The 12849-nt window shown below is 47.9% G+C and overlaps 1 protein-coding gene across 1 annotated transcript in view; it reads right to left on the bottom strand.

The window, feature by feature from the left end:
- UTRN (utrophin) overlaps nucleotides 1-12849 on the bottom strand; it is a 481902-nt gene that overhangs the window by 309721 nt on the left and 159332 nt on the right. The window contains exons 23-26 of the mRNA XM_064158262.1: nucleotides 11196-11408; nucleotides 4102-4215; nucleotides 1799-1954; nucleotides 236-406 (exon numbers count right to left, since the gene is read on the bottom strand). Coding sequence (XP_064014332.1) covers nucleotides 236-406; nucleotides 1799-1954; nucleotides 4102-4215; nucleotides 11196-11408 — 654 coding nt within the window. The remainder of the gene's footprint in view (nucleotides 1-235; nucleotides 407-1798; nucleotides 1955-4101; nucleotides 4216-11195; nucleotides 11409-12849) is intronic.

Raw genomic sequence — 12849 nt, 5'->3', positions numbered from 1 at the left:
TTCTATTCTATGACTCTAACTCCCTACCCCTTATGGCCATCAGTACATCTGCTTTCACAGTTTGTGCTTTAAAAGAAAAACAAATCCACAAAGCAAACCTAAAAACCACCACAAATCTTGTCATGACCTGAGCTCCTTTCCACACAGATAATAATCCCAGGAAAGGTCAGTTCCCAAAGCCAGGAAGTTTTGTTTCTCTTTAATCAGAGCTCTACAGTGACCCCGTATTTCTGACCTTCATTTCCTCTACTGCATTCTCTAGCTCTTCAGGGGACTTGTATTCAAAATCTTTCTCCAAGTATTCTTCTTCAGCTTGGGTCATCCATTCTTGCATCTCTGCCAAATCCTTCTTCAGATTTACAGCCTTTTCCTGGCTTTCAGACAGGCGATTTTTCTGACTAATGAGCTAGAATCCAAGACAGAGAAGGAAAGAGGAGTTTTGTTACTTCAATGTCCTTGTACACATGAAATCACACAAGTATTTGGTGAAATATTTTACTGCCACAACATCTTCAGATCTTCAGCTAACAAAAAACTTTACTTTTACACACATGAACTCATGATCCCCTTCTAGCAGCTCAACAAAATGTGGAGGTGAGGGAAGGAAGAAAGAATAACTTTTTTTTTTCCTGCCACACCTTGAGTGCTGTGTCCAGTTCTGGGCCCCTCGATTCAAGAGAGATGTTGAGGTGCTGGAACATGTCCAGAGAAGGGCAACAAAGCTGGTGAGGGGCCTGGAGCACAAATCCTATGAGGAGAGGCTGAGGGAGCTGGGGGTGTGCAGCCTGGAGAAGAGGAGGCTCAGGGGTGACCTTATTGCTGTCTACAACTACCTGAAGGGGCATTGTAGCCAGGTGGGGGGTGGCCTCTTCTCCCAGGCAACCAGCAATAGAACAAGGGGACACAGTCTCAAGTTGTGCCAGGGCAGGTCTAGGCTGGATGTTAGGAAGAAGTTCTTCACAGAGAGAGTGATTGGCATTGGAATGGGCTGCCCAGGGAGGTGGTGGAGGCACCGTCCCTGGGGGTCTTCAAGCAAAGCCTGGCTGAGGCACTTAGTGCCATGGTCTGGTTGACTGGCTAGGGCTGGGTGCTAGGTTGGACTGGATGATCTTGGAGGTCTCTTCCAACCTGGTTGATTCTATGATTCTATGTCAGATGAGAAAATGAAACCTCTTCTGCTCACAGCTTTCATGCAGTAGATATATCTTTCTACAGAGCACAAAAGCAGCCTTCAGGACTCACTTCTTTACACAGGCCATCTCAACTCTGTATCAACAGCAAGATTCTGCAACACAGGTCCTTGCCAGGCTTTGCAATTACATCAATGCTTCTACAGAGCGCAGAAAGCTTCACCCAAAAGAAGCAGCCAAATACATCTGACTTAAGTGGGGGTCTATTTATAGCCATTTATTTTTTAAAGCTGCTTGGAAACAGGGAAAAATTGCACAGGGCCAGAATATTCCAGATTTCAGGAACAACAAGACAAAAGGGCCAGAGTTCCTTCCCTTCCACACAGCTGAGAAACGGCAGCATGCAGCAAAACCCAACAATTAGAGCTCACTGTGCTTGTTCCACTCAGGTACCAAGAAGTGCAGGCCTTCAAACAAAACTACTGCTGCACAGCTATCCCCCAGTGTTTTGGCACTTCTGAAGGCTTCACTGGGCCAAGTTAGATTTCAGACACTGACAGTGGAACAAGTAGAGCATGCTCATGCCACGGATTCTCTGCTTCACCTCTCCATCATCCTCCCAATGCCACAGAACCACGCAGCTGCAGTAACAATGCATGGGAACTCACCTGTTTGCTCAGTTTCTCCCACTGGGTCTGGCAGTCTACCAGCCTAGACTTGGCCCAAGGATTTATGCTTGCAATAGGCTGAGCTCTGAAAGCAGGCTCTATTTCCTTCATCTCTTTCAACGACCGTTCGACTGTCTCCATTTCATTGGCAAACATCTGGGGACAAAGCAGAGAACATCAGCATTGCCCTTTGACATGACATCACAGAAACTGCTAACATAGCAAGCATTTTGCAGCTGGTAATTACTTCAGAGAAACTCTAAAGTGAAAGCAGGTTGATGCCTACTCCTCCTCCTTCTGCAGGACCCCCTGGACCCCAGCTCTCCTCCTCTCCCCTCCTTCCCTGCTTGTTTAGCCTCCCCCTAGCCCAGCCAGGACACAATAAGGGAGATGTGGGGTGCAGGAGGCACCCTGCCAATCCAGCACCCAGCAGCCTTCTGCTAGGTGCAGGGCTCCAGCCCCTCACTTCGGGGCAAGGTCATCCAGCCCCCAGAGCCACTGCAGATGTCACCCCTGGGGATGATGCCCTGCAAGCTACTGCCACCTGCCAGGGTCACCAGCAGGCTCAGCACCTCCCGAGGAGCAAACTGAATCCAGGCAGCCAAGGAATGGGTAAGGCTTTCCCCACCAGCCTCACCCCTCCCCAGCACCAGGGTGCCAGTACCAGTGGCCAGGACCCCAGTGCCCAGTCTGAAGACTGGTGTCAGACCAGAGCAGGGTTTGGAGGAGGTTTAGCACTGGATGCTCAGAGGTTTGAAACTCTGAGTCCTTGCAGCGTGTGACGCTGGGGCTAAAAGTGTCCCTGGCTCTGCCCCCGTGCCTTGTGTTCTCTCCTTTAGCATTCTCTTTAAAGCAACTCTTCAGGTGCCCAGAACATCAGAAACACTAACCAAAAACTCCAAAGCACTGCTTGCAATACACAGCACAACAAATCTCACATCACAAACATCAGCACCAGAACAATGCAAGCTTGAAGATTACATGCACTGAACACCCCCATGTTTATGGCATTATCTCTGACACCCATTCCTCTCCCAAAAACAAACATTTGAAGGTTCACTTAAACTACTTACTACAAGATTACCTAAACCTGTTTGTGAACATTATGTGCCTCCACCTAGAAAGGAATCTTACTTGTAAGGCACATGTAATTCCTAAACCTAAGAGTCTGTCAGTAATTTGGTCATTATTTTTATTGCCCTTGGGTGTGAAATACAGAAAGCACTTTTCACCCAACTAGAATTACAGAACCAACCAGGTTGGAAGAGACCTCCAAGATCAGCCAGTCCAACCTAGCACCCAGCCCTAGCCAGTCAACCAAACCATGGCACTAAGTGCCTCAGCCAGGCTTTGCTTCAACACCTCCAGGGATGGTGACTCCACCACCTCCCTGGGCAGCCCATTCCAATGCCAATCACTCTCTCTGCAAACAACTTCCTCCTAACATCCAGCCTAGACCTCCCCTGCCACAACTTGAGACTGTGTCCCCTTCTTCTGTTGCTGCTTGCCTGGCAGAAGAGACCAACCCCAACTGGCTACAGCCTCCCTTCAGGTGGTTGTAGACAGCAATGAGGTCTGCCCTGAGCCTCCTCTTCTGCAGGCTGCACACCCCCAGCTCCCTCAGCCTCTCCTCACAGGGCTGTGCTCCAGGCCCCTCACCAGCCTTGCTGCCCTTCTCTGGACACCTTCCAGTATCTCAACATCTCTCTCGAACTGAGGAGCCCAGAACTGGACACAGCACTCAAGGTGTGGCCTGACCAGTGCTGAGTACAAGGGAAGAATAATTTTGTGCTTACCTAATCACAACATTCAGTAAAATCTATCACTAGGGAATGGCATTAAGCTGCAGCTGGGCAGGTTTAGACTGGAGATCAGGAAATATTTTTTCATGGAAAGAATGGTTAAGTATTGGAATGGGCTGCTCAGGGAGGTAGCTGATTCACCAACCCTGGATGTGTTTAAAGATGCTTGGAGATATGATTTAGGGGTGACCGTCGTCGATTAGGGTTGGTGATCTTCTCCAACCTGAATGTTTCTGTTTTCTCTGCAAGACCACAGAATCACAATGTCAGCTATGCACTTGAGCATTTGCAAATATGAAGACCTTTGAAATGTACAAAGTGTTATGGTTACACACAAGGAACCAATTAAATTGTGCCCTGAAAAAGAGACAAGAGCACTTTTCTGGCAAGCTTTATAGAATAGGTGACAGACAACAGTCACTAATGCAAACAAAATACAAAGGAAGAGATGTTAACCATTGCTTAGTTTAAAATAAAGATCGTTAAAAGAACAAAGCTCACTGTGCATTGGTCCAGTTGTCTTTGAAGTCCTTCAGCATCTACTTGAAGAGTCTTTTCCGTCATTAAGAAGTCTTTCACACCATCCATCCACTTCTGAACAACTTTTGAATCAGTCTAAACCAAACATAAGTAATGAAGAGTTGTTACAATGCCACAACGAAGAACACATTGCTGTCAAATTTCAGCTTGTAGCAGTGTAGAATCATAGAATCAACCAGGTTGGAACTGAGTTGTGCAGCCTGCAGAAGAGGAGGCTCAGGGCAGAGCTCATTGCTGGCTACAACTACCTGCAGGGAGGCTGTAGCCAGGTGGGGTTGGGCTCTTCTGCCAGGCAAGCAGCAACAGAAGAAGGGGACACAGTCTCAAGTTGTGCCAGGGGAGGTCTAGGCTGGATGTTAGGAGAAAGTTGTTGGCAGAGAGAGTGATTGGCATTGGAATGGGCTGCCCAGGGAGGTGGTGGAGGCACTGTCCCTGGGGGTGTTCAGGAGCAGACTGGCTGAGGCACTTAGTGCCATGGTCTGGTTGATTGTCTAAGGGCTGGGTGCTAGGTTGGACTGGATAAGATTGGAAGTCTCATCCAACCTGGTTGATTCTATGGTCTACAAGCTGCTGGCACCACTCTTGGTTTAATTTCAGGGTTTGGTTGTTCAGTGAGACTTTTCCCCCCAAACTTCTCCATTCTCAAGCTTGTAAGAAAATTAAGGTCTCAACAACAGTATTCTTCCACCCATGCCATAGGTGGTTCAGTTGACACTGTGCTGCTCCAAGCTATCTCATAAATACAGGATAAAGTAAGGAGGCAAGCATGGCTTCAAGAATTACAGGAAGGGAGCACCATTTTTCTCACCATGCAAACAATTTCTTCCACCACACTCACTCAAAAGTCATATTGCACTCCAAGGAAAAGAGAAGGTTAGGGTTATTTGGGAAAAAGAGGAAGGAGTAATGCTAAACACACTGGACAGGTATGAAGCTGTTCATCTGCAGAGTAATATAGATTTAAAATGAAAACACTACAGAGGATTAGGCTAACTACTGGGGAAAAAATCATCTGGCTCCTTGATCAAAAGTAGGCACCTTCTCTGGGGCTTCTTCACAGTGCAAAAATACATCACCCCCTATGGGAGGCCCTCCATCCTGGAAGGCAGAACAGTATGTTCCAGTCTCTGTTACACATAGAATCATAGAATGATAGAAACAACCAGGTTGGAAGAGACCTCCAACATCATCCAATCCAACCTAGCACCCAGCCCTATCCAGCCAACCAGACCATGGCACTAAGTGCCCCATCCAGGCTTTGCTTCAACACCTCCAGGGACAGCAACTCCACCACCTCCCTGGGCAGCCCATTCCAATGCCAATCACTCTCTCTGCCAACAACTTCCTCCTCACATCCAGCCTAGACCTCCCCTGGCACAACTTGAGACTGTGTCCCCTTGTTCTGTTGCTGCTTGCCTGGCAGAAGAGACCAACCCCACCTGGCTACAGCCTCCCTTCAGGTAGCTGCAGACAGCAATGAGCTCTGCCCTGAGCCTCCTCTTCTGCAGGCTGCACACCCCCAGCTCCCTCAGCCTCTCCTCACAGGGCTGTGCTCCAGGCCCCTCACCAGCTTCATCACCCTTCTCTGGACAAGCTCCAGTACCTCAACATCTCTCTGGAATTGCGGAGCCCAGAACTGGACACAGCACTCAAGGTGTGGTCTGACCAGTGCTGAGTACAGGGGCAGAATAACCTCCCTTAACCATTTCAGAATTACTTGACCTAATATTTAGCAATTGCCTGACACTCTGTAATGAGGTAGGTGGGAAAGGAGACAAGAAGGACATCTACTTCCCACACAGTTGTGCATGTTCTCAGTTACTGTTACAGGTTGGGGCAAAAAACGTCAAAACCTTTGAACAGAGCAGGAGTTTTCCCTTGTTCTGGTTCAGCTGAATTATGTGGCTATCTTTTTTGTAATAATCTAGTCACACTTCTTAAAACAACACTTCTGACTGTATTTTGGACTGTTCAGTTAGGTTTAATAAATGCCATCCTTTTACTCTGACAATTGCCATCACAGATCACTGTTACTGAGAAACTGAGTCAAAGTTCACCTTCTATTCCTCATGTCACCAGAGAGGAAAGCACACATTTCATTCAGCTTAAAACTCTGCAAGCTCCCTTCAAGATCATCAGCTCCACCTTCTATTCCCCATGTCACCAGAGAGGAAAGCACACATTTCATTCAGCTTAAAACTCTGCAAGCTCCCTTCAAGATCATCAGCTCCACCTTCTATTCCCCATGTCACCAGAGAGGAAAGCACACATTTCATTCAGCTTAAAACTTTGCAAGCTTCCTTCAAGACCATCAGCTTCACCTTCTGTGTTCCCATGTCAAAGAGGAAAGCACACATATAATTTGGCTTAAACCTTTGCAAGCTCCCTTCAAGATCATCAGCTTCACCTTTCAATTCCCCATGTCACCAGAGAGTAAATCACACATTTCATCCAGCTTAAAACTTTGCAAGCTTCCTTCAAGATCAAGAGCTCCACCTTCTATTCCTCATGTCACCAGAGAGGAAAGCACACATTTCATTGAGTGTAAAACTCTGCAAGCTTCCTTCAAGATCATCAGCTTCACCTTCTTTGTTCCCATGCCAAAAAATTAAAGCACACATCTCATTCAGCTTAACACTTTGCAAGCTCCCCTCAAGATCATCAGCTTCATCTTCTGTGCTCCCATGTCAAAGAGGAAAGCACACATTTCATTCAGCTTAAAACTTTGCAAGCTTCCTTCAAGACCATCAGCTTCACCTTCTATGTTCCCATGTCAAAGAGGAAAGCACACATTTCATTTAGCTTAAAACTCTGCAAGTTTCCTTCAAGATCATCAGCTCCACCTTCTATTCCCCATGTCACCAGAGAGGAAAGCACACATTTCATTTCACACCTTGAGTACTGTGTCCAGTTCTGGGCCCCTCAATTCAAGAAAGATGTTGAGGTGCTGGAACACGTCCAGAGAAGGGCAACAAAGCTGGTGAGGGGCCTGGAGCACAAATCCTATGAGGAGAGGTTGAAGGAGCTGGGCCTGTTTAGCCTGGAGAAGAGGAGGCTCAGGGGTGATCTTATTACTGTCTACAACTACCTGAAGGGGCATTGCAGCCAGGTGGGGGGTGGCCTCTTCTCCCAGGCAACCAGCAATAGAACAAGGGGACACAGTCTCAAGTTGTGCCAGGGTAGGTATAGGCTGGATGTTAGAAGGAAGTTCTTCACAGAGAGAGTGATTGGCATTGGAATGGGCTGCCCAGGGAGGTGGTGGAGTCTTCAAGAAAAGACTGGATGAGGCACTTAGTGCCATGGTCTAGTTGACTGGATAGGGCTGGGTGCTAAGTTGGACTGGATGATCTTGGAGGTCTCTTCCAACCTGGTTGATTCTATGATTTAGCTTAAAACTCTGCAAGCTTCTTTCAAGATCATCAGCTTCTGAAAAGAAACCCAAAGCAAAAAAAAAAAGAAACCAACTCACATTTTTTTCCCACTAATGACAACTCATTAGACTAAGATGATGTTTATTTTTAAGCCAATGCTACCATGAGAGGTCAAAGCCATGACATTTTCTTAACTCCTGCTACATTTTGAAGGCATTTCCTGTAGCTGATTAGCCTCAAAATTATTTGCAGAAAACAGAGCCCAGGAGGCTTAACTGTCCCATGGCTTAATGCAAAAAAAATACATATGTATAAAGGCTGCCATCTGACAAGGCATCTCAGCACATCTCTCATTTAGCTTGCTTACTTACTGCTGTAAGTGGCTGAAGGGAATGAAAAAGATTGCTCACCAAGGCAGGCAGGCATTTAAATAACTTGCTGAATTACAAGCCAAAGCTACAGGAGTCTTCAAAAAAGTGAAGCTGCACTGTGCAGTAAATAGAATCATAGAATCATAGAATCAACCAGGTTGGAAGAGACCTCCAAGATCATCCAGTCCAACCTAGCACCCAGCCCTAACCAGTCAACCAGACCATGGCACTAAGTGCCTCAGCCAGGCTTTGCTTGAAGACCCCCAGGGACGGTGCCTCCACCACCTCCCTGGGCAGCCCATTCCAATGCCAATCACTCTCTCTGACAACAGCTTCCTCCTAACATCCAGCCTATACCTACCCTGGCACAACTTGAGACTGTGTCCCCTTGTTCTATTGCTGGTTACCTGGGAGAAGAGGCCACCCCCACCTGGCTACAATGTCCCTTCAGGTAGTTGTAGACAGTAATAAGATCACCCCTGAGCCTCCTCTTCTCCAGGCTAAACAGGCCCAGCTCCCTCAGCCTCTCCTCATAGGATTTGTGCTCCAGGCCCCTCACCAGCTTTGTTGCCCTTCTCTGGACATGTTCCAGCACCTCAACATCCTTCTTGAATTGAGGGGCCCAGAACTGGACACATGGGGAATGGCTGAGAGCAGCCCTGAGGAACAGGCCCCTGGGGGTCTGGGCTGATGCAAAGCTCAACAGGAGCCTGCAGTGTGAGTGCAGCCCAGACAGCAACCCTGTGCTGGGCTGCAACAGCAGTGTGGGCAGCAGGGCAAGGGAGGGGATTCTGCCCCTTGGCTCTGCTCTCGGCAGACCTCACCTGGAGTCCTGTGTGCAGTTCTGGAGCCTCAACACAACAAGGACATGGAACTGTTGGAACCAGTCCAGAGGAGGCCACAAAGATGCTCAGAGGGCTGCAGCAGCTCTGCTATGAAGACAGGCTACAAAAGTTGGGGCTCTTCAGCCTAGAGAAGAGAAGGCTTCCAGGAGACCTTATAGTGGCCTTACAGTATCTGAAGGGGACCTGCAGGAAGGCTGGGGAGGGACTATTGACAAGGTCTTGTAATGACAGCACAAGGGATAATGGGTTTAGACTTGAAAAGGGGAGATTTGAACCAGATTATAAGAAGTTCTTTCCAGTGAGGGTGGTGAGACACTGGCACAGGTTGCCCAGAGAGGCTGTGGCTGCTCCCTCCATGGAGGTGTTCAGGGCCAGGTTGGATGAGTCCTTGAGCAACCTGTTCTAGTGGGAGGTGTCCCTATGGCAGGGGGTTGGAACTGGATGATCCCTGAGGTCCCTTCCAACCTAAACCATTGTATGATTCCATGAAACATTCACTGTAGGTTGCTGATGCACAAGAGTTCACAATTCTCAGACATGGACTAAAACACTGGGTCAGTTTCTAAAATTCATTACAGGCAGGAACAGAGATGAAGTATGCTGAATTTTAGCTTCTTCACTCCTAAAGAAACTCATGACATACAGCTATGAAGCAGCTTTAAAAGAACTGAGAGCAATGAATAATTAAAGAGACAGCAAGCCATGAATTATTAGAGGTATGATACAAGACACAGTATAAAACAGAAGATGGAAATCTGATAAAATGAGCACTGTTTACTTTTCCTGCCACTTGAGTATTATAACCTCACAGCAAAACACAGATCATATCACTAACCCAGCTTAGTGTGGTATTAGTGAAGCTTAGTGTTCTCAGCTTGGGGCAGCCTCTGTCACATCACAAACAGGCCACCTGAACAGTAGAACCCACAGGCAGACCTACCATTGACTTGCTCATCAGACTAACAAGGACATTTTAAGCACCATTTTTAGCCTGCAGAAGAGGAGGCTCAGGGCTGACCTCACTGCTCTCTACAACTACCTGAAGGGGACACAGTCTCAAGTAGTGCTGGGGGAGGTCTGGGCTGGATGTGAGGAGGAAGTTGTTGTCAGAGAGAGTGATTGGCATTGGAATGGGCTGCCCAGGGAGGTGGTGGAGTTGCCATGCCTGGAAGTACTGCATCTTTAGCCTAAAGATCATAGAATCAGTCAGGGTTGGAAAGGACCACAACGATCAGCTAGTTCCAACTCCCCTGCCATGGGTACAGACACCCTACCCTAGTGCAGGCTGCCCAGAGCCTCATCCAGCCTGGCCTTAAACACCTCCAGGAGTGGGGTCTCAACCACCTCCCTGGGCAACCCATTCCAGGCTCTCAGCACTCTCATGCTGAACACATCCAGTCTGACTCTCCCCACCTCCAGCTTTGCTCCATTCCCCCCAGTCCTGTCACTCCCTGACAGCCTAAAAATCCCTCCCCAGGTGTTTTGTTGTCCCCCTTCAGATACTGGAAGGCCACAAGAAGGTCACCTGGGAGCCTCTTCTTCTCCAGACTGAACAGCCCCAACTCTTTCAGTCTGTCCTCATAGGAGAGCTGCTGCTGCCCTCTGATCATCCTCGTGGCTGAGATGGGACAGTCTCATTTGCATACTTATGTGGTTTGGGGATGTTTTGGTACTTCAGGTGCAGGCAGCAGTGTTCAAGCAAAGCCTGGCTGAGGCACTTAGTGCCATGGTCTGGTTGATTGGCCAGGGCTGGGTGCTAGGTTGGACTGGATGATCTTGGAGGTCTCTTCCAACCCGGTTGATTCTATGATCTGCAGTAACAACAGTCAAATGCCATTCACCTGTCTGCTCACTGTTAAAATGGGAATGCTTACATGGTTTCTTTTCCAAACATCTAAATGTGGGGAATGCTGTTTTGGGAAATGCCAGGTTTTTAAAAGATGGCTTAGGAAAAAATAAACACATTACAACAAACTAACACTTTGTGTAGCTGGACACAGCCATCAGTTCTCCAAGGGTTAGCATTTGCTTCCTTTTGTTTTTCCCTCCTCCTTTTCTCCAACACTTTCCAATTGTTTGCTTTTCCATTTTTGTTTCTTCCCTTCAACAGTCTGACACTTCATAGAATCATTTTTTATACAGGTCAGGATGCTGTTGGCCTTCTTGGCCACCTGGGCACACTGCAAGCTCATGTTCAGCCAGGAGTCCACCAACACCCCCAGGTCCTTTTCCACCAGGCAGGACCACTCCTCCCCCATCCTGTAGGGGTAAGATAGAATAACACCCTGGGCATGGTAAAAGTCCTCTGTTACCCTAATACAAACACATCATATGTGTTTCCAGTCAGTGCCAGACTAGGGGACCATCAATATTTCACTCTTCAGTCAGTATTACCTGGACCTCCTGCAACAACACAGAAAAAGAACAGGCTCTAAAATAACTGAGTTTTATAACAAGATATATTTTACCTCAAATATTCTCAGCTTGGATGTAATTTCCTCCAGTAGTTTAACATCTTTGGAAATCTTGAGCTTTAACTTGTCCCAGTGTCCCTGTACATGCTTGAACTCTTGAGTGTAGGTCTTTTTTGTGACAGAAGAACCATGTTTCTCAAAAGCCTTTGTATCTTCAGCAAGTTGATCCAGCCTGGGCTTCTGGGCTTCCAGTGCCTCACAACCAGCCTACAAGGAGAGAAAGAAAAAGGTCTGGTTTCAGTATTAGCCATATAGTAGGTACAGACTTAGATGCAATGAGATGAATGGGTTTGTTGTGCAGAGCACAGATTTGGTGAAGAGCCCAATTACTGCAGCACAGAGGATTCAAACAGCCTTTCAAGCAGCAAAATCTTCAGCTGCTCTGCTGCTGCATTAGAAGAGATTACCAAGTGGTCCATAAAGCTTAGCCATATAGCTAAACACACCCAAGCACCTACATTTCTCCTGTGCTGAGCTGCACTGGCACTCCAGTTAGCAAAATGATGGCTACAGAACACTGCAGACACAACAGCAATGCAATGTAGGCATCTTAGGATCTAAGTTTTTTTATTCCCTCTACAGTTTGGTGTTGGGTTTTTTAGTTTGCTTGGGGGTTTGTGCTGGTTTGAGACTAATTGGAATATTTTACTGAGAGAAATTAAATCCTTAGCTGTGAGAAGAAAGAAACCAACATGCACCCTATATCAGCCATTCTTCTGCTGAGAAACACAATGAGTCAAAATATAGATAAGACACCTGCTCACACACTGCTCAGCTCTCATTCTGGCTCTGCCTTCTTTCTGGTGGCCTGCTCTCTGTGGCTGCCCCAACAGTAGGGAAAGATGGTGTGGAACAGATTCCAAAACAAAGGAATCATAGAATCAATCAGGTGAGAAGAGACCTCCAAGATCATCCAGGCCAACCTAGCACCCAGCCCTAGACAATCAACCAGACCATGGCACTAAGTGCCTCAGCCAGGCTTTGCTTCAACACCTCCAGGGACAGCAACTCCACCACCTCCCTGGGCAGCCCATTCCAACGCCAATCACTCTCTCTGACAACAACTTCCTAACAACATCCAGCCTGGACCTCCCCCTGGCACAGCTTGAGACTGTGTCCCCTTGTTCTGTTGCTGGGTGCCTGGGAGAAGAGGCCAACCCCGACCTGGATACATTGTCCCTTCAGGTAGCTGTAGACAGCAATGAGCTCTGCCCTGAGCCTCCTCTTCTGCAGGCTGCACACCCCCAGCTCCCTCAGCCTCTCCTCACAGGGCTGTGCTCCAGGCCGCTCACCAGTTTTGTTGCCCTTCTCTGGACACCTTCCAGTATCTCAGCATCTCTCTTGAATTGAGGAGCCCAGAACTGGACACAGCACTCAAGGTGTGGCCTGAGCAGTGCTGAGTACAGGGGCAGAATATAACCTCCCTTGTCCCACTGGCCACACTGTTCCTGATGCAGGCCAGGATGCCACAGGGTCTCTTGGCCACCTGGGCACTCTGTTCTCCTTTGTTCAGCCTTCTGGGATGTCCTGGCCACACAGCACAGAATTGTGACCCCATCCCCAGCGAGAGCCCAGGGAGCTAGGGTGGAGCAGCACCAGACCGAACACCGTGACAGTGTGGTTCCCACTGGGGATGCCTATCTTAAGG

The sequence above is a fragment of the Pogoniulus pusillus genome, chromosome 18, assembly GCF_015220805.1.
Source record: "Pogoniulus pusillus isolate bPogPus1 chromosome 18, bPogPus1.pri, whole genome shotgun sequence".
Lineage (NCBI taxonomy): Eukaryota > Metazoa > Chordata > Aves > Piciformes > Lybiidae > Pogoniulus > Pogoniulus pusillus.
Note: the sequence above shows the minus strand (reverse complement) of the source record. Positions and strands in the feature narration are given on the sequence as shown.